The following is a 21856-nucleotide window of genomic DNA, read 5'->3' as shown; positions in this document are numbered from 1 at the left end:
GTGATAAACCATTATGGTTGTGCTGTGCCTTTAAAAAAAAACAACAGGAAAAACTGAGAAATTTTAAGGAATATCGCAGTGTGGAGTACCATTGGAAACAAGGAAATTATAAACTAGAGCTTTTGTGAGGAGTGGGTTACCTTTTATGCTCTACACCCATGTGGTCACAAAGATAGTAAGTGTGATACGAAGTGTTGATAGAACTTGGAAGAGGAAGTGCTCTCTCTAATGTAGAAAGCCCAAGCAATTGTAGAGAAGAAATTTAGAATTATGTGGTTTAGACATGTACTCTGCCAGATGAAAGTTTTAAATCTACTAACAGCTCCACTGTTTTGAGACACTCTGCCGTGGGGTTAAATCTTTAATTGGTCACATGTACTTAAGCACCAAAGTTTGGTTTCCTTCCTTGTAGTGGTTATACTCTAGAAAGTATCTTTTAAGATTTCTTACCCCATCTACACTGACGTAGAGTAGTCTGACTTGATTTTGACCACTGTAGAGTTCTCTACTTAAATTTCTAAATTTTAAAATACACAACTTAAATTTGACTAGTATGTAATCTTCACTAATCAGATTTTTATATAACCTACATACATCACTTAGTTACTTTTGAGTACTTTAAATATGTATATGTCTAATATTAAAATTTCTTGTCATCTTAAGGGTGGACTGAAAGTGGAAATGCCTATGAACTTAAAGGTGAGTCTTAAACACACTTTGGTAGCAGGCTAAAAGGTTTGAGTATTAATCTTTAAGTATTTTGGACTATTAAAATTAAAAAAATGATTACCTGAATGTATGCTAATAATAGCCAGCTAATGCATATTGGGGTGGTGGGAAGTAACTGCACACAGTGGTTGCTGAGAGCCCAGGCTTGAATGAGGAGAGGGCTCAGTATGCAAAGGTGGAGGTCTGTTCTGACAACCTAGGCAGACCCAATAAGAACCTCCTAACAGGGTGGAAAGATGATAGGTTTGATACTTGTTTTGTGGAGTGGTTGAGGTGACAGCTAGACATTCAAGTGGAAATACCTGGCAGGCATTTGGGCGTGATGCTGAGGATGGAGATCAAGGATGATGGAAGGAGGTGTAGGCAGCTCCTATTAGGTGATGTCAGTTTGAAAGTATGAGTATCTGAAGGGGACGGTAGAGGCAATGAAACCTGGGGTAGTAGTAATGCCAGGATTAAGTACGTTTTGGGAAAGGAAAAGAAATGGAATTATAAAATTATGGTAAAGAGAGATAGGAAGAAAACCTCTGTTTAATTAAGTTACAGCATTTCCAGAGACAGGCAGGGAGACAGGGATTCATCCTCCTCTGCTCCAAAACAAGGCACAACTCCTCCAGCTTTCCCATTTCTGGGCTTCCTAATTTGTGGAATTGACTACCGTTCTCTCAATCACATAGATGGAGTTTTTTAAAACTTAGTATCTGACTGTCTCTAATACACCTTGGCTGTATGTTGGAATCATACATATGTGAGTTTTAAAAACATACTTATGCCTGGGTTCCACTGGAAGAGATACTTTTTTTGGTCTGGGGTGTGGTTAAAATTTTTCAAAGCTTCTTAGGTGATTCTAACATACAACCAAGGTTTCGAACCAGTGACCTAATAGATTCAGAATTAGTTGTGACACTCCCTGAGTGATGTCTCAATCTCCTTGTCTGCTGAATGAGAATTTCAGGTGCGACAGGCTGGGAGTCTGACAAGTTGTAGAGGTGTGTGAAAGGAATGGATAGTCACAATTTTCACGTTGTTAGGTGTTGGCTTATGACTTACTCATCAAAAAATTATTGCTTCTTACTTAGTTTGAATGTGTTCAGCATATGTAGCATGTATTAAACCCAAATAATACTTCATCACTTCCAATAAACACTGAAAATTTAATACGTAGAAAACAGCAGGAACAGTACTACATATTTTTTTCAGTCTGTATAATGTTCTCAGTTTGTTTTTTGTTTTCTTAATAAAGAAGCTATAACTTGCTGGTTCAGTGTGTCTAAGCATGGGTCTTATTTGCCAATTGTACACAAATTATGTCATTAGCCGTAAATAGGACCAAGTGATAAGAGTGTGAATAGATGAGCGCTGTTATCACTCTTATCACTTTCCTGTACTAAGGGCAGCTTGTGTTTGGGAAGTAAAGAGCATCAGAATGGTAGAAGAGAAGAACTTGTACCAATCCAAGTTTGAAGTAAATGAAATACTAGAAATCTGTTTCCTACTGCATTCCCTCCTCCCCCATTTGAACCAAATATCCAATAAAAATACCAAAATTCTTTCAATCATTTCAAACTTTTAGGAAGTTTTGTATTTAAATTCAGGAATTTGCATATCTAATTCTTCTCAGTGATTAGTAGTGACCATACAAGCAGTGCTACAAGAAACAGCATGTTTTCTCAAACCAGTAGATAATTTGTCATTATGCCCTGGAACCCCTAGAGAGTTTTTATTTCTTATAGAGGAAATTAAATAACTGTAAGGCAGGTCTGTATCAAATTTTGAACAGAGAGAAAAACATAGAAAGATAATTCAAGAACCAGTTATAAGACAGTTTACTCCATGAGATGGTCCTAGGATTTGGGTAACTAGAACAATGTAATCATACTTGAGTATAGTGATACGAGAGAAACCTATTATCAAGATGTTTTAGCTTTATGATGATAAAGACTCATATTCCTTGTGAATGTCAGACAGTGTGCTATATTTTGAGTATGTATTAATGAAGAAAATGGACAGTGGCCCTTAATTCAGGTTGTGGCCTTTAGTGTCACTTAAGTAAATCAGTATGTATCTATTCTAAAATATGAGCCTGCTAAGTAATTTTCTTTCATATTTTTCAGGTTATTATTTATGAAAAACCTCACTTCCATGGACAGGCCAAAGAGTTTAGTGAACATGTAGACTCTGTCCCTAATTTTTTAAAAAATGATGTAGACTTTCATGGAATTGGATCAATTCGTGTCATCGGTGGAGTGTGAGTGTTATATTTTCAATATGTGATTCAGTTGTCGATTTTTGAAGATCGGCACAAAACGTGCTAAGCAGAGCAAAAACAACCTACCTTAGTCTAAAACTATACATCCCTTCTGAAATGTGGGAAATAAAAAATATGAGTTATTGACAGCTTCCTGTGAACTCTTGTTAGTATTAGAGATTTTGAGATAGATTAAATGAAGAAAACAGTTTCTAAAACTTAAACACTTAGTATTTCTAAACACAATATAGAAGATAAGAATTGCAAGATAAAATTATTTTTTGACAGATCGCGCACATGAATGAGAGCCGCAATTTTTACCCCCTATTCTACCTTAGTTGACTTTCTGTGCTGAGGATCTTGGCAGTGAGTCCTCCCTCATTAAAGAAGTAGCCTGGATTGTGTGTTTACAAAGTCGAGGATTCTTGACACTAGTCATCCTCTGGCCCTGCATTGTTTTAAGAAAGCTCCCTAAGAACTTCTAAGTACAAACCCAAGTGTAACCATCATGCTGCCATCCCAGTCTCAATCGGCAGTTACTGGGGCAAGAACCCCAGAAAATCTATGACTGCACCTGTGATGTGCCTTTGTATCCTGGCAGGTAAAACCATAGAGAAGAAGCCTTCCTCATAGCTTATTCAGTGCTAGAATTCCTTCAGACACATTGTGTTAGTCTCTCTGTTGATAGGTTGGACTGTTTGGAATGATGGTTTATTTTAATTTAAACATCCATATCTCTTACTGTTTGCAGTAATAACATCATATAACTTGTTCATGCTATTCTAGCAAAAGATGCTGCTCAAATATTTTATTCATAGAAGTTAAATAACTTGTTTAAGATCAGTCAAGGGTCTACATTTAGAGACTTAACCTTTGCAATTTCTGACAATAAATCAAGCAATGGCCACACTAGCCAAAATGGAAATATAAGAGAGTATGCGATGCATTAGATATGTAGGTCATGTCCATAATTAGTCTTGTTACTTACCAGGGTTCTTGGCCTCTTTAATCAATAGGAGGCTGACAAGAAATTCAGGCAAGGCTTCATTGGGGCCCCTGCTGTAGCGGGGGGGGGGGGAGAGAGAACAAACAACAAATTCCCTTTCTTACTCACTCCCTGAGCGGGTGGTGAGCTTGTTCCTTATATGGGGTGAGGGTAAGGGTGTGTCCAGGGGTTGAGCCCGAGGGGTAGCTTAGGTAGTTTGCCCACCCCTTAGGTGGTGTTGTGTGCAGGGGGCATGGGCAGTGCCCTGCCTTTTCTCCCCAGCCCCCGCCTTTGCTCCAGGCACTTCAAAAGTGGCAGTTGTGTTTTCTGGTCTCTTTGTACCTTTTGTTCAGAATTTGCCCCAACTGCACATGTACTCAGTTATTTTTAGTCCCATATAGTTTCTTTGTATTTTGTTGCTCCAGGAGAGGTTTGTTCAGGTGCAAGCATTGCAGCACTGCAGCGAAGGGTCCCAGGTTCCAGCCTGTCTGAGTCTGACATATTAGTAATCAGCTAATTCCTTATCTTTGAATTTAAAAATTTTATTAGAGGCTTGAAAAACACAGCTCTTTTAGACAAACAAATTTTTATTGTGTTGTATTTAGTTACAGTGTTCTCTGATCTGTGGACACACATGCTTCTTGTTAATCCTGATATAAAATATTTTTTGCCTTTTCTTTCCTTTAGGATCTGAATGGTTTTATCATTAACTATATAGTGATTTGCATTGTTATTTTCTAAGTGTATTTGCAGTTATTTTATAAAAATCTCAAAATATTATGGCTGGTAAAACAGTATACACACTTTCATTTTTTATATGACACCTGCAGGAGAAAAAATGTGATGTCCTAATTTAAAGATGAACAGCTGACTTCGTTATTTTTTCACAATTTCTACTATTTTTTTGTTTTGTGTTACTGCTTCTCTATTTCATTATTTTCACTTCTAACTTTTGAACTTTATCTGTAAGTAATAGGAACTCTTCCTCACCTCTGTCACCTCTGTCTCGAGGGGTCTAGGGAAAGTGAGGTTGATGTGTCTTAATTTTTCTCAGGTAACATCTATTCTTAAATATCCCAGATATATAAATTGAATACTAATCAAAACTTTATCTATTGAGAAAAGCTGGGCAGAAGATTTTTGAACTGTCATTATGTAATAATTGCTGATCTGTCCTTTAATATTAGATCTTCTATATCTTATATTATTTTTCCCATTCAGGTGTATTAAAAGCATGTTTCGAATAGCCACATTTATGTAAACTTAGAATTTGAAAGTTTTCGTGTGAAATTTATTTTCACATAATAGTTTAAGAATAAAATAGTGTTAGTTTCTGTATATATTACAAATTAATGAAGATGTATAAAATGTTTTTTCCAACTCACGTGGACCCTTACCCTGCCATATGCACTAAGGAAATTGGAGACAGGTTCATGATTACTGAGTGGCTACTGTTATTTTTGTACCCTATGAAAATGGTTCTTTGGAATATTTTTTGTATCTTCCCAAAATAATTGTAGTCAGCCCTACCTGGCTTCATTTTGTCAAGCTCCAGAATTCAGAGGTCCCCAACCCAGGAGCCCAAAACAGTCACCCTTGAACTCTGCCCCATTGGAGGGGGGTCCCACTCTAGTTACACAGTGCCAGCTTAAGGTAGATTTAATCAGGTCAACGTGTGTTTTGAACCATCTATGCCCACGTTGCGTTAGCTACTGTGGATTGCTCCAAATAAAGGTAAGTTTCCTGGAGGACTAATGACTAACGGTGTTTATCAGTGTTCTGTACTGATAATTTTAGAAGTCAAGAAACCTGTGTCCCTGGAAAGACTGCCACAGTGCTTCCAGTTTCCATCATCACCACTGATAAACTAGTGGGAGCAACATTTCCTACCCATACGTATTTACAGGAGTCTTTGTATATATTTAGGCCACGAGGGCTAATACCAGCCCAGTCGCATTTCCCAGTTCTTGCTTGCTAAACCCACCTGTAATGTGTTTCAGATCTGAAGCTGGTGACGGGTTCCTTTGATTTAAACCCTAAATAAATATTTAATATAGTAATCATTCTGGGGTTCCAGCAGGGCTTAATCAGAAAAATAAGACTGATTATCTTTGAATCTCAGTGTGGGCTTGCACTATTTCTCATTGGCTATTTGTGCTTTCCATTATTTTTTACTCGGCAAACTATTCTCTGACCACGTTGAGATGTAGTATCGGGTCATGCCGCAAACATTTAATGAGAGTTCCTCTGTTGCAGTTCTACAACAGTTAACCTTTTGTTGGGAAAAGCCTCCAAACTATAAAAACTGTTGATCCATGAGGCATACACCATTTGTTTGTCTCTGTAAATGGTAGCAAAATAAATGTGTTGCTTTTTAAAATATGGTGATGTGCAACTCGGTGCTTTATGATGATTTTCTCTCTTGCTTTCTTGCCTGCAGTTTTATTAATGACTCAGTTGGATGTCCTCTGTGTTTCTAGGTGGGTTGCCTATGAAAAAGAACATTTTAAAGGCCAGCAGTTCTTGCTTGAAGAAGGAGATTTTGAAGACAGTAGTACCTGTGGGGCGTTAAGTGGTTCCATCTTGTCTTTCCGGTACTTACAAGCTGTGAGTTAGCCTCCTTGTTCTTAATTTTCTATTTTTTTTTTAGCTTTCCATGAAAACTGGATATGACCTCTGGTAGAACATAAGATTATAAAATGTTTCTAATACCTGAGAGCATTAAACTGAACGGCTTTTGTGACTTGCTTGCCTTTCTTAACTGCCATGATTAATATAGAATATTTATGTTTAGTTTTCATCCATTGATTCCATAATCATGGAAGGTAGATTTAATCAGGTCAACGTGTGTTTTGTTAGATGTATTGTGTCAGGTGCTGGAGATATGGTGGCCAGAGACTCAGTCCCTGCCTTCGCAGAGCAGGCAGTGATAGGGTAGATAGCACCTATATAAATGTTTGATATTGTTTGACTATGCCTGGATTAAGCACAAAGTACTCAGGATACCCAGAGAAAGGTCAAGGACTTCCCCTTGGAAGTAGAGAGGAAAAGAGGGCAGCTGAGTTGAAATTTCAAGTTGGAGAGTTAGCCAAGTGAAGAAATTTGGGGACAGGGTGAGGAGGAAAGACAGGTGTTTCAGCAAGAGGTTAGCATATAAAAAGGCAAGGATGTAAGCCAGTGGTTCTCAGCTGGGGGTGATCTTACCTAGGGGGCACTTGGCAGTGTCTGGAGACATTTTGGACTCTTATGACTTTGGGGCGGGGGGCGGGGGGTGGTATGGCATGCTACTGACATCTAGCGGGTAGAGGCCAGGGAGGCTGCTAAACCCCTGCGATTCACGGAACAGCCCCCCACCACGAAGAATCATCAGCCTAAAATGCTAATAGTGCTGCGGTTGAGAAACCCTCATGTCAGTGAACCTGGTGTGTTTTGGAAATGCAGCAAAGTCGGGATATTAGGCAGAACTTTGGGAAGATGAGTCCAGAGCCAGGTAACAAAGGGCCTTATATGCCATGTTGAGGAGCCCACACTTTTCTTCCTGACCTTCTTGGCATGAGATGAAGAAGGTAAGTGAGCCTGGAGGCAGGAGGTCTAGAATGTTCCAGGACTCCAGGCGGAAGCTGATGTTAGAGAGTTCTGCAGGATATCAGGGCTTCTCAAATGTTGCTCATTTTTCTGACCAGCTCTGGAGACTTTTTTGGTGTGTTCAGAGGAGCATGTTTTCTCATAATTCAGGAGTTATACCACCGCAGTGTATTTCCAAAATAATCTTTACCCATATAAACTCTAAACTATCTGGCATAACCTCCAAAGCCTCCTTTAGAAGGAATTGATAATGAAGTGAAGGGTGATTATTGGGTCCACGTGGGCTTTGCATGAGCACAGGGGTTATGTGCTCTGTTCCTTAAGTTTCTGTCTGCCGGGGGCCACCAACACCACTGGTGCAAACCCTCACCTGTTCAGGCATGAGGAGCCCGAATGGGAGAGAAGAAGCACAGGGAACAGGAGAGCTTTTTTTTTTTCCCATGAGTGATCATTGTTGGTAAGAAAGTGAGTTGGAAACCGGTTCTACCAAAAAGAAATGTAGCACAGTCCACTGAAGATTGGGCACTGAGTTTGCATGAGCAATGGATAGATAGCTTTTGAGGTATTTAGTTCACAATTCTAATGTACAAGGGCCACGGGTTTTCTCTATATAGCTACTCCTTACTTGAGCACTAAAAGGCAAGCCAGACAAAACACGATACAGCCATTTGTTTCTTTTAGGTCATTGTGACCACACGCGTCGAGGAAGCTAAGGGTTGTGATTCAAAGCATCTTCCACCTAGTATTGAGTAATTTTTAAAATTTTCCCTCCTGATTTAAAAACAAGAGTTGGGCGGAAGTGTTGCTCCTAGAAATGTTCAGCAGTGAATATGATGGTATCTTCCAAAGATGACTATGACTAAAACAAGCAAAACACAAACCAAAACCCCAAGATTTCACTAGTTGAACTCTCCCAATAGTAGAAGATGTAAAAATTAAAAATACTGTATAACTATGTAGCTAAAATTTTAGGAGATATTTGATATAGACAGTCTATGATAAAATATGTTGGAAAAATGAGCAGAGATTGGCATGTCAATTACCTCTGCAAACAAAAGTTTTGGGTATTTACAAAAATGATGACACAGTTTTTGTACAAATAAGTAAGACTTTCCTTCAAAGAAAATCTTTTTAAATTAGATTTTTAAAAAATTAGGACTATGGAGCTTCCCTGGTGGCACAGTGGTTAAGAATCCGACTGCCAATGCAGGGGACATGGGTTCAAGCCCTGGTCGGGGAAGATCCCACAGACCGCGGAGCAACTAAGCCCATGCGCCACAACTATTGAAGCCCGCGCCCCTAGAGCCCGTGCTCCTCAACAAGAGAAGCCACTGCAGTGAGAAGCCCATGCACCGCGACGAAGAGTAGCCCCCGCTCGCGGCAACTAGAGAAAGCCCACGCACAGCAATGAAGACCCAACACAGCCAAAAAAAAAAAAAAAATTAGGACTAGTTTACCTTGTAAAGATGTTAGCATAATCCTCATTATAATAATCCTAACATTTTCAGGTACTTATTAATGGCTTTACATGCATACTTGCACTTAATCTTCACAAAGATGAAGAGATAGAGACTCATGATTCCCATATTATAGATACAGAAGCTGAGGATCTAAGGTGTTCAGGACTGTGCCCGAGTGTAGAGCTGTGATCTGAGGGGCAGTCTGTCTTACTCTAGAGCCCATGTCATATTACCCATTTTCCTTTGTTACAGAATGATTAGAGTAAAACATTTAAGCACTTCAAGAGTGGAAAGCTGGAATTTCATTCAGCCAAAGGATTATTAGCATTTCATTTGTAGCTATAAATGTATAGTTACTCTGCAGACTAATACACATGTATAATAAATATTTACATAATTTTCAGATTATTTATAATTTAAATGTATGTTCACGAAAATGTTTTCAGATGAAATATTTTATACTCTCCAGGTATAGCATATAATTGGGGAGGAGTTCTTTTTTTAAAACCACTTTATTGAGGTATGAGTGACATGTAAAAACCTGTACATATTTTTTTGTATACAACTGAGGAGTTTGGGAATAAGTATACACCCATGAAACCATCACCACCATCAAGGCCATAGACATATCCATCTCCTCTCAGAGTTTCCTCGTGCCCTGTTTATAATTATTATTAATGTTTTTGTGCTGTAAGACACAACATAAGATCTACCCTCTGAAAATTTTAAATATATGATACAGTATTGTTAGAAATAGGATTTAAAGCTCTTGGGGTTGTCACCTGTGTCAACCTATGTGATTAGCAGGCAGAGTTGATGTGAGACATCTTTTCCCCATGTAGACTCTCAGAGGTCTCTAACCTGGGAAGAGTGAAGCACTGCATTTAAGATCTAAGCTGAAATAATAGAAAATAGAGGACAGAAAATTTGCATAACACAATGCAGTCTTCTAACATCCTGGCTGTAGTGCGTGGAACACTCTGGATCTGCGAAGGTCAGATCCTGGATATGTTCCTTAGGGATAACGTGATCTGTGTCATGGATTGCTTTGGAGAGGACAACCAGAAATGTGTTTCTAATTCCAAATGAGTCAGGCAGATATGTTGACTTGGAGTTGATTACTTTCTAAAGCGAAAAGGACCAGAAGGGATATAGCAGTATTTAGACTCCAGGGATTAAAGAAGGAATTTTTATTCCTTGGCTTCCTCTATAAAACTTTCTTGGGATGCTTGTTTTCCCTCAGTTTCTTACTAGCCTAACTTCTGGATTTGCTTTTGTTACGATTTTCAGACTTGGGGCCTCTTTTCAGATCTCTGAAACCAGGTGGTGTGCAGCAGACACTGTTATGTCTCGTAAATTAATGGATACACCAGATCTCAGCTGGCGTCTCGTATTACGCTGCCCACCCCGGGGGGTTGTAGCGTAAGAGTTCCAGGGCCCAATGAACTGAGGGATTTTATGGAATTTAAGAATAATCAAGTTACTGATCCTTAAGACTTATTTTTGGTCCTGAAGCAATGGCTCATTAGCTTGCTCTAACAGTGGGGAGTACTGTACCTGAAACCATATTAGACTACCCAGATTTTTCATTGGATTTAAGTTCTTTAAAAATACAAAATGGAGTACAGATTTGAGGTTGTTACATCATTATTCATCCTTCTGGAGCAACAGAGGTCCACTTAAATCTGTGTGACTTTCAAAGTTATTTGATAAATTTAAGTATTATGTAATTGTGCTTATAGTCAGAATGATAATAACCTAGAATAACCTAGTAACCTCACAGGACTTGTGTCCTGTGGCAGTCACCTCCTGAGCAAGGCAGTTAGAAGTTTTGGTTTTTTGTTTTTGTGTTTTCTGGCATATTTTATCCCATACTTTATACATGTGACCCTTGAGATTTAGCCCCAGATGACTGGATTTGGCTTGGAGTTAAGAGCTCTGACCAGCAGGGACACCATATCGATGGCAACTAGTCAACTGGATCAGATACTGTATATTTGGTAGGTTTGAGTGAAAAATGCAGAGGGGGTCAAAGACAGAAGCCTGGCTCAGAAACATACTTAGAAAAAGATGGAAGGCAGAAGCTACAAGGCATGAATAAACAAAAGCAGGAGATTAAAAAAGAGAACGATGTCACTTAGGAGTCTCCTGTGGCCTTTGGCCACATCTCTGGGAATGGTAGCCAGAGTAGGAAGGACACAAACTCAAGCCACATGAGTAAATTTATTTGTGAACCCATGTGCTGCCAGCACTTGTACTCGGCACTGCGTCCTGTGGCAGTGGGTCCCTCCTCCTCTGCTCAGCTCCCGGCTGCATCATTGCCAAGTGGCCTGCACCTTCAGCCTGCTTCCCAGCTCACCCTCCTCACTGCCGCCACTCTCCCACGACCCACACAGTAGGCTTTGTGCAAATCAGTGCTCAAGTAGAGTCCATGACACCGTAACACAAGTGATTTCTCAATGAAAAGGCACAGTCCCAGCACATGTGCACATATCTGTGCTTGTCTTTGTCCCGTTTCACTCCAGCGTGACGCAGTGACCCATGGTTTATGTCAGCTTATCCCCACTCAATTCCTACAACCCTAACAGGGAGTAGAGAACAGTTGTAGGGGCAGAGGAGATAAAAGCAGAGATGGAGCGTTCCAGAATCACCAGAGTATGGGAGGAGCGGTCCACGTGTGAGAGCTGCTGAAGACCTGCCCATTGTCATGGGGCCTGACTTGGTCGGTGGCTGTTGATACCAGTTCCTGACCAGGACTCAGATGGGCGCCTTCAGTTGTCATTACCGCATTGTATTCTCACAGCCGCCTGGAGCTATTTACACACTTTCAGGTTGCAAGAAACGGAGGCATGTTCGTGTTCCTTGGATGATGGAAGTTTATGTTGTCAATATAACCAGGTTTGTTGATGTGGTGTCCAGGCTGTAAAATGTCATTGGGGAGGCTTGTCCTGGACACCTTAAGGAAAATCTCTTCTAGGATGTTGAAGCCTTGATTTAATATATGTATATTCTAGATTTGTATCTGGAAAATGGCAGATCTATATCTGTAACAAGATAGATATAGACATCTATGTGTACATGTGCACGTATATGTATACATATGTGTATATATACACATATATATGTAAAATAAGGGTTTGAGGGAGCTCAAAAGAGATAACAAGTGCAAGTGTTTTGAAAAGTGTTCTATTAATAAAATGAGGGATGGTGGGAGTCATGAAGAATAAATCCACCCTGCTCCCGTTTTCTTAAGAACCATGAGAAAGTAATGAAGGTGACAGGTGTTCTCAGTTTGCACATGTTTACTCTCAAGGAGGAATTGAGAACACGAATATGGGTTAGAAATTATAATAAAAATTTCTGGTAAAAAGCCTTTATCTTTTAAAATTTCAAATGAAATTTGACCCAGCTGTGTTAGCAGTTTTTAAATCCTTCAAACTTGACAAGTTGTAAGTGCAAGAGAATTTTTTTTTAAATGTATTTTCTTTCTCTCCTCATAGATGCTTTGTTTTTATTGGACACTGTTTTGCTTGTTCATGTAAAATGAATGGTTATACTAGAAATCTTAGATAATATTTATAATAATAATCATAATGAGAAATTTGATAGTGTTTGAGATGTATAGAAGCTGATAACTTTTTTCCGTAGGTCTAAGACTTGAGTTACAAACAATGAAATATAGTAGGCAGAAAGGAAGAGTCTTTGTTTTTTGTTTTTTTTAAAAAAATATTTATTTATTTACTTGGCTGTGTCAGGTCTTTAGGTACAGCACGCGGGATCTTTAGCTGCGGCATGTGGGAATCTTTTAGTTGGGGCATGCAGGATCTAGTTCCCTGACCAGGGATTGAACCGCGGCCCCCTGCATTGGGAGTGCAGTTTTAGCCACTGGACCACCAAGGAAGTCCCTCTTGTTTCGTTTTTTTAATGCATTCTGTATTTTCCATTTAAAAATATACCTATTATAAGGTTTTGAAAAAAATACAGGGTAAAATTGTTCAACATCTGTACCCAAAGATAACCAGTCTTGGTATTTTCTTTTTTTTCTTCTAGTCTTTTTTTGATGAAAGTTGTGGTTTTTTTGAGAACTTGTAATCTTACCAAGTTTTTAAGTTTTAGTTTTTGTCCTACTGTTTCATCCTTACATTTACATCTGGCAGTGATTAAGAGTTTAGAGTAGACAAATAGACAGATTTGGACTCAAATTCAATCTCTGCCACTCAGTAGCTGTGTTATATCAGGCAAGTTACTCAATTTTGTTAGCTGTAAAATGGGAGTGATAGTAATATAATCACATTGGAAATAAGGCATGTAAAGCTCCTGGCCACTAGTAAGTGTATGATATAATTTTTAACTGTTAGCTTGTTAAAAACTCTGCTTAATTGTATTTATTCCATCAAGCAGTGGATGCATAAAGGTTTATGTTTGTAAATCTTTTGGGCACTTACACTTTTTACAGCTTTTCGCTATGATAAATAATTCATCTTTGCATATAAATTGGCTATCATTTAGTTTTAGGAAACTTAAGAAAAAAGGAATTTCAGACTCAAAGAATGTAAACCATTTCAGTCTTTGAAATATATATCTAAATTATTTTCTAAAGTAGCTGTAAAATTTATATTTCCACCAGGAACGTTCCCTGGTAAAACTGGGTTTTTAGACCTTTCTTAACTTAAAAAGTGAAATTGTATCTGTTTTAATTTGAATTTCTTCATTTTTATGAGTGAAATTGTACATCTGTTTGTTTTTAACATTAATCTTTTTGTGAATTATGTGTGCCTTTTGCTGATTGTCAAGTTGGGTCTTAGAATCTTTCTGTTATTTTTGTTTTAAATATGCCGTCTGACTATACGGAAATGTCCTCTGATTTTAATTTTTAAAGAACAATTATTTTGTCAGGCGGATTTTATTTTTTCTGTTACATTTAAGCTCATAAAATCCTCTCCCACAATGCCCACAGTACATCATGTGTTTACTTCTGGGTTCATATGGCTTTTGCTTTTTAAGCACAAGTGAGACTTTAGTTTCCTTTACAATTAGTGTTATATGTGACAGTCTGTAAGTCCTGGCAATTTACTAACTTGACTAATTTCCAATTTCATAAAAATGTGTTTTCCTGATTAAAGTAAATTCAGACTTATTTTTTTTCTTTAAAGTATATAGGAGTAATGACTATTAAAATTGTTTTCCGTGCCATTTAAAATTCTTCCTGGATTTATTTGTGTAAAAATTATCCCACAAGTATGTGAAAATTTGCTAAAATACAGCAATCTGTAAAACAAAATACCATTGTTCTCCTAAACTTTCCTCTTCCTCCTTTTAGAATTTCATAGAATCTTCTATCACACTGTTTGAATCTGATCTAGAAAGTGGGAAGTTTATTGACATTACAAATCAGGAAATTTCTGACTTAGAAGAAATGGGTTTTGGCAGTGAAACAAGATCCATTCACGTTAAAAGTGGCGTGTAAGTTGTCTCCTATTCTGAGAACCTAGAGCTTCTTTGGTGTTTAAAATTATTGGTTGCTCGATTCTGTGTCACCTCAGTTCTTTTTACTTTTTATCCTGCTAGATGGGTTGCCTACCAGCAGAAGTTCTTCTGTGGAGAACAATACATTTTAGAGAAAGGGAAATACAAATGCTTTTTTGACTGGGGAGGATCAAATAATATAATCATGTCAATACGACCTATCCAACTGGTGAGTTAAATGTGAACATAACCAATGCCAGTGACATGTAATAGCATACAATTGAACACATGGAACAGGCTTTTATAAAGTGGAGCTGTTGGATTATTTTGTATGTATCTATAGAGAAAATGAAACAGCATATGGATTTCTGCAGATTCCATAGAGAGCTAGTAGATGGCATTAGCACCTCGATGATTAGGTACTCTGTAATTTGATCAGTTCATTCAGTAGCATTTATTTAGTGCCTTTGCTGTGTCAGACAGGACTGATCACTGGAGATGAAAGATGAATAAGACTGCCCTGTCTCAGTCTCTTAGAGAAGACAGGCATATGCACAATTGCTTATGGTATGACTAGTGAGGAAGTGTGTAGGCAGTGCTGAGGGACCAGAGGAAGGGAGAATGGAGAGCCTGGGGAGCTGGGTACCATGCCTCTCCTCAAGAAGAGGATGCATTGAGTCATGTCTTAGAGGATGAAAGCAATTTTTCCAGGAAGGGAAGTGGGGCAGAAAAGGCAGTTCACCAAGAGGGAATCATCTCCTCATGTGCAAAATTACAAAGTTATGAAAGAGTGTGGCCAGTGTGGTTAATAAGAAACGCTGCAGAACAATAGGGTGCCCAGGAGATAGTGACGGGAAAGAGAATGTTGGCAAGTTCAGACTCTATCTTTCTAATGGACTATTGGGGCACATTTTTCTTCTAGCTATAATATTACTCAAAATGAATTAGTAATAAACATTAAAATTATTATAAGCTAATTTAGTAGGTTATTTGAGGGTCCTAACCAGTTCAAGGAATCTAGTAAATTGGTCAGACCATATATTTTTTAATTTTTCAAAGGAGATTTTCAGCACTTTCAAAGACAACTGTGATTATACAATTATAATTTTTTAAATGTTTTAATATATGTTTCAGGAACCACTTGGGATAAATGAGCCTCCACATTTGGTATGTGTAAAAATATTCTTAACTTATAATTGTTATATTGTGTACTAAAAATGTATGCCCTTTCTCTCAAGTCTTTCCCTTTCCCTCAGATAACTTTTATGGATCTGTATGGCAGGGCAGTTTCTGTTGTCCTAGGAACCTGTGAGCACAAGAGTGCCCATCTTTGTTACTGATCATATTGGCCTGGATTTGTCACGGTTCCTTTCTTTTTCTCCTACTAGAGCTTCAGCACTGACCACTTTGGGTCCGTCTTGAACCTCTGCCACTCCTTCCTTCCTGTTGCCCATCCCTTCTTCAGTGTCACATTCATATTCAGCACAGTACGTTACACTGACTGGAGGAGCAGACTTACCAGGGAGAAATGGCTTGCTTATTATGTAAATGCGATTCTAATACCTAAATCACGTATGCCTTAAAAGCACAGATAAAACTGCAACCCCGCTCCTTTATTTCTAGTGTGTTAATGGTTTGAAGGATTGGGTAACACTCTGGAGCCTAATGTTTGTTTATTATCCATTGAGGGCTAGAAATTGTGCTTATTTAATGCTTCTGATAACTCTGTGAGGTCAGGATTTGTTCCCATTTATTAATGAGAAAGCAAAGATTTAGAATTTAAGTAAGCGTCATTTCACACACCTAGAAGTAGCAAAAAGAGGCATTGTTTTCAGTATCTAATTCCGAGATTTTACGTCAAAGAAAGATATACCATGATATGAGCGGTACAACCATAAAAGAAAGGGGATGAGTTACAGTGCTTCCTGTCTCATTTTAAATAACCAATTTAGAAACATTTCTTCAGAAAACCAAATACATGATTAATTTTTAATATTTGACGTTTGCTAGTTTTACATAAGGCTGAATCTGTTTCTCTGAGTGTGTATGTTTTTCGTGTTCATGTCAGTGTTTATATATTTCAAATCAGCTTAGTTTAACTGTGATTCTGTTCACAATGCTTCCAGGTTTTATTATTTTCCGATTAGCTCAGGCCTATTGGGAACATTTCCTCTCTGAATATAACTCAGTTGCTGTTCTGGAGACACTTCCTGCCAGATCTTTACTTTGAATCTTAGAAAACTCCCGACTGTGGACTTTCAAAGCACTTTTTCACATGCATCAACACAACCTGAGTAGATTAAGAGGTAAACCAGGATAATTCCAAACTGCACATTCTCTGAGTTTTAAGTGCAGATTAAAAAATCACATTCTTTTAAGCTCTGTTTCTCCCCCTCCTACATCCCTGTTCTTTCTTATGAACTTCCTTGTTTGGGGCAGATTGCTCAGAGGATTTACAGCCCAACTTGAAGAGAAAGTAAGCAGCAGCAAACACCCAGTGAAATTGGCCCTGTTTATTTTTCTCAGTATAGCTCAGCCATTGCCTTGTGAAATAAAGGTCTCTGACTAGTGTATGACAGCTGGATATTTGGTAACATGCAGACAAAGCCTCCTTAGTTTACCCAGTATCGAAGCCCTTATTATTTCCATTGGACCAAATATTCAGAAAGTTTTGCTTGTTTTCATTTACCCAAATAAAAACAAACAGATCTTGGCTGATAGTCTGGTTCCATTCAGTAACTAGAAGGTATTTTCTCCTTCGCAAGTAGTTGTGATAGGTTGACAGTGCAGAAGCTGTGTTCATTTGGGGTAGTTAATTTCTCTATCTAAGGTATAAGGAGGAAGTTACATCTCAAGTTCAAGTCAGAGAGGGAATTCTTGTCTGCTGGTGATTTGAAAGGAAACCTCAAGCCACTTAAGGGAAAAGCCAGAAGATATATGTGTGTAGAAATTAATATATAGCATGAGAGTTATGCTAATAAAAATATTATTGCTGATGTGTAAGCATATTATGACGATATATGTCTTTTTTGGGACACAGAACACCACCTTTTACTGAGAAGATTATTTTTTCCCGTGGCTGAAGATCGATCACCAAGTCTGATTGCCAACTCACAATATTTGATACAATGACAGGACCATTATAGAGTTCTTCATAGCAGCTGACATTTTATTTTTGTTTTTATTTTTTCCCAAACAAAACAAAAAACAAACAGAATGTGGATTATGTTCAGAATGTCCTCATCTCTCTCTTTTAGCAAGTCCTGAGTATCCGAAATCTCACTAGATTAAATCTTCTAAAAGTGAGTTTCGTTTCCAGAGAGGCTGTAGTCAGGCATCCATTCTCTAGAAATTCTAACCAGTTCCCCACTTTGACCCAACCAAGGACCTTTCTTTCCTGGAATCTTTTAAAAGTCCATTTGCAAATATAATTAGAAGTTTGGATTTCTTTAAGTACTGAGCCCTCTGTTCCCGTTTATACATGATTCTAGCTGAGAAAAAGCAACTGAATATTTTCTTCTATTGGATAATTTGGCCAAATTGAATTTTAGAGCGATCACAGGATCTTTAACAGTGCTGGTTACTGTTATCATGTATGGAGGAGAAGTACACAATAGTTTTAGTCAAATATCGGTAAGATTCAAGAGCAGTAGAGGAAAACATTTTTTTGGTACTACGACCAGATCATTTTTATAGAATCCAGAGACCAGAAATACTCAGGAAGTAGTACTTATCTAAGTAAAGAAAGCCTTCTACGAGTAAACAGGGAAGTAAGATTATTATTGAATATGTAATGAATGTGAAAACTACATAGCACTGCATTATGAGACAATGTGATGTAATGGAAGAGTGGAAACAAAACTGTTCTTTGTTTAACAATCAGTACATTTATTTGAAGGAAGTCCAAACGGCTGCAGAAAGTCTTGTTTAGACAGGATAGAATGTTTCTCAGAGAAATTATTTTAGCATTGGAATAAATAAAATTACGTTCAAAAATTATTCTGATATTGTGGAATAAATTGAGAAAGCACAACTGTTGTTCAGTAATTAAGTTCTTGAGGTTTTAGTTTGTCATATTGAAGAACTATTACATCTATTTCTATATATCATAAATGAAAAGTACATAGTAAACAAAGGATCTCTACAAAATTTTCATCATAAAGAGGTGATAATATCTGCTTCAAAGGGTAGTTCTAAAGAAGATAAAAGATAGATATGTGAAAAGGCACCTTGGAAACCAGTGATACACTGTTGTTGTTTTTTTTTCTTCTTCCATACAGTTCCATTTGGTGCTGGTAGGGATTAAGCCATGCTCACACGGCACGGAGGAATGGGCATAGTTTGAAATAAGCTCATTTCTTGTTCAACTGACTATTCATCTGTGTTCTAAGCCACCTATCCAAGTTGTTAATTTATTCTCCATTAACCTGGAAAGGAAACCAAAGTAGTGAGTCATCCAGCTAGCTTTTCACAGGACTTATTCTCACCAAGGCACTGCCACTTAATTTCACCAAGGGTAGAAACCACAGATTAATTATTATAATTAGAAAGTGCAGAGTTGGTTTCAGGTGGTCCATCCTCAGAACATTATTATGAGAATTATTCTGTTCTGAGGCATTTGTAAGGTACTCAGAATGAGGGGTTACTTTTCTGGGGTTGGACAAATCCTGAGTGAACTGTGTATCAATACCATATCTCATTTGGGGGGTAAAAATAAACTCAGGTCAGTATTAAGTCCTTTTTTTAAAATTTGGATAAAGAGTATTTTAAATCATCAAATCAAAACAGTACTTCATGGCAGAGTGAGTGTGTGTATGTGTGTGAATTTTAATGCTTCTGGGTGTGACAACTGAGACTAAAAAGTAGAGGTGGCTGTTACATACATCAACTGCAATGTGATTAGCTTGCATTGTCAGTTGTCCAGGATTTGACATTTCACGACTTCATGGTGAAATACTGAAGTGTAAATCTTAGGCTCAGCAATATGAATATGATTAATTCAACAAACTGGGAATACATGTAGTGAATCAGACAACCGTGATCTCTGTTCTCATGTGCCTTTTCTGATTCTTACTGTGAATAAAGATAATATTTGCCTGTAGGAGAAATTACTCCACATTTTTGGGAGTTAAATGTGATTTACTTTTTAGCCTCATGTTTTATAAACCTTTAAGTTAAAAAAAAACATAGTCAGAAAAACCACTAACTAAAATATATGCTCTTATCAAGGAATCCAGGGCAGTTTGCCTGGACATGTAGAATTGTTCTTATACAGGGAATCAGTCGTTCCAGAGGTTTGTATCGCTTTGGACTTGGCGTTTTCTTTCTATCCCCTGTATCCACCAAAGGACCATGGTGCAGGAACTTGATGGATCACGCTTCCTTAAGGCAGGGAGTCCCTTGGTGTTTTAATGCTCCGAATACAGCCTCGTTTCACATTAGGAAATCGTATTGTGCAAGCCCCGGTTGGTCGGGGGGGATGGGTTCTCTCGGCTTTCTGGTTTTGGCTTCGCTTTGATATCAGACCTAGCAAGGTCAGAGCAGAATGAGATAGCTAAGAAACAATTCCTCAGAACTCAGAGACCACCCGTCTCTAAGAGGACCCTTGGGACAATGAAGCTGAACATCAGCTGCTCAAAGAAGCCTTGTTCTCCACGACAGCCGAGGCAGGAGAGAGGGCGGTGCTGTAGATGGTCATGATGCACTCTTAGGTACGACGCAGGCCTCTTGGTGCCGGGTGGATCTGTGGGCCGTGTTATTTCAGGGCTCCACTGTATTATGAAATATTTGTAGGCCTCATTCATTTTTTCTTACTTATTGGAGATCCAAGGCCACTAGTGTTGCAGATGATTATATCTCTGGTCTAAAGGGAATTATAGTTGAGACTTCATGAATTTTCCTTGACAAAAAGGACTAAAGCAGAAATGTAGTTATATAAAGCTGTAAGCTGTGCATTTAAGGTACACTTCAGTAAACTGGAACCTGTAAGCTGAAATATATGGCACAGACATCTTTCTTCACCATAAATCTTCCACTAATCCCATCATTATTATCTTCTCTGCCATCAGCTCCTATGGTCTCACAGTCACCCTCATGCTCTCTTATGGGCATGCGCTTGTGCTTTCTCCGTCTCCCTTTTATTAACTGTGGATCAAGAAGGCTTGGGGAGAGAAAAGGCATAGCCACCACACCTCATACCACTCCAAACCGCCTTCGTGTTTAGCACAAATTGCTTCTTATTTTACACATGTAGTCTCACCACAGGGGATAATAATTGCTTGATACAATGGGCAAGGACCACATTTTAGTAGAGGAGGGACTCTGATTTACTCTTATAGGTAGAATTATTTTCCAGGCCTCTGTGCCCAGCATCTGATGCAAGAGATGGATGGAATGATAAATAAATCTTGACACTTCTGGCAAATACGTAAGGGGAAAAAATTGAGTTTAAGGAGAACGTCATCCTTAACATGGATTCCTTGTTAATAAATAAAACACGAGTCTAGTATTTTGCTGAATTTTTATAAGTACATGAAATGAAAGGTTTTCATTTGCTTTGTGATGATGTCAAGCAACTGTTTTCTGTTTAATTGTTGTTGCTCTTATAGCTCAAAGCATTCAGTAAACCAGGGTTCCAAGGTGAATGTATAGATTTTACCAAAGAAATTTCGGATTTGACTTCACCATTCACGCCATGTTCTTTTAAAGTTCTTCGGGGTTGGTAAGTATGCTTATGGAATGATTTCTGCTGTTGTTTACATAACTAAATTTCTTTTAAATTTACAGAGATTTAGCTTTATTTTTTGCGTATACAGTGAAATAAACATATTTAATCATTAGTCAACTGCTAATTTGCCTATATGATCTCTGCCCAGCTTGTATTACAAGCTACTGTGAAATAGAATGCTGACTAGCCAACATTGGGAGCATTTTTGGTGGGTTTTTTTTTTCTCATCGTTATCTTAGATTATTTCCTAAATGTTTTGAATGTTTATATTGTGTGTTTACTGTGTAGTATAATAGAATGCTATAAAAATTAGCATTTTTGTCCAGATAAGACATATTACTCCTAAATTTAAAAAAAAAAATTACAAACTTTTTGTTTGTTTAAAGTATTCATTGTCCCCATTTCACAGATGAGGATCCCTGATTCAGAGTTAGTTTCCCAAGGTCACACACCAAATGTCAGACCCAGGATTGTTGGGCCGTTTTTTTTTTTTTTTCTGTATTCTTCCAACTGTGGCAACGTACTGGACCTTTCTCACATGTATATGAGACTGTATGTGATTCTCAACTTATATTCTAACATATATTCCTTTTTTTTAACATCTTTATTGGAGTATAATTGCTTTACAATGGTGTGCTAGTTTCCGCTTTGTAACA

At 38.0% G+C, this 21856-nt stretch overlaps 1 protein-coding gene across 2 annotated transcripts in view; it reads left to right on the top strand.

Annotated features, from left to right (window-relative positions):
• Positions 1-21856, top strand: part of CRYBG3 (crystallin beta-gamma domain containing 3) — a 120040-nt gene that overhangs the window by 61446 nt on the left and 36738 nt on the right. For both annotated transcript variants that reach the window (XM_032630101.1, XM_032630102.1), the window contains 7 exons: positions 664-699; positions 2844-2977; positions 6443-6569; positions 14328-14470; positions 14576-14702; positions 15608-15640; positions 21082-21194. In XM_032630101.1, the coding sequence (XP_032485992.1) occupies positions 664-699; positions 2844-2977; positions 6443-6569; positions 14328-14470; positions 14576-14702; positions 15608-15640; positions 21082-21194 (713 nt within the window). The remainder of the gene's footprint in view (positions 1-663; positions 700-2843; positions 2978-6442; positions 6570-14327; positions 14471-14575; positions 14703-15607; positions 15641-21081; positions 21195-21856) is intronic.

The sequence above is a fragment of the Phocoena sinus genome, chromosome 4 (assembly GCF_008692025.1).
Source record: "Phocoena sinus isolate mPhoSin1 chromosome 4, mPhoSin1.pri, whole genome shotgun sequence".
Taxonomy (NCBI): domain Eukaryota; kingdom Metazoa; phylum Chordata; class Mammalia; order Artiodactyla; family Phocoenidae; genus Phocoena; species Phocoena sinus.
The sequence above is the reverse complement of the archived record's forward strand: the minus strand, read 5'-3'. Positions and strand labels throughout refer to the sequence as shown.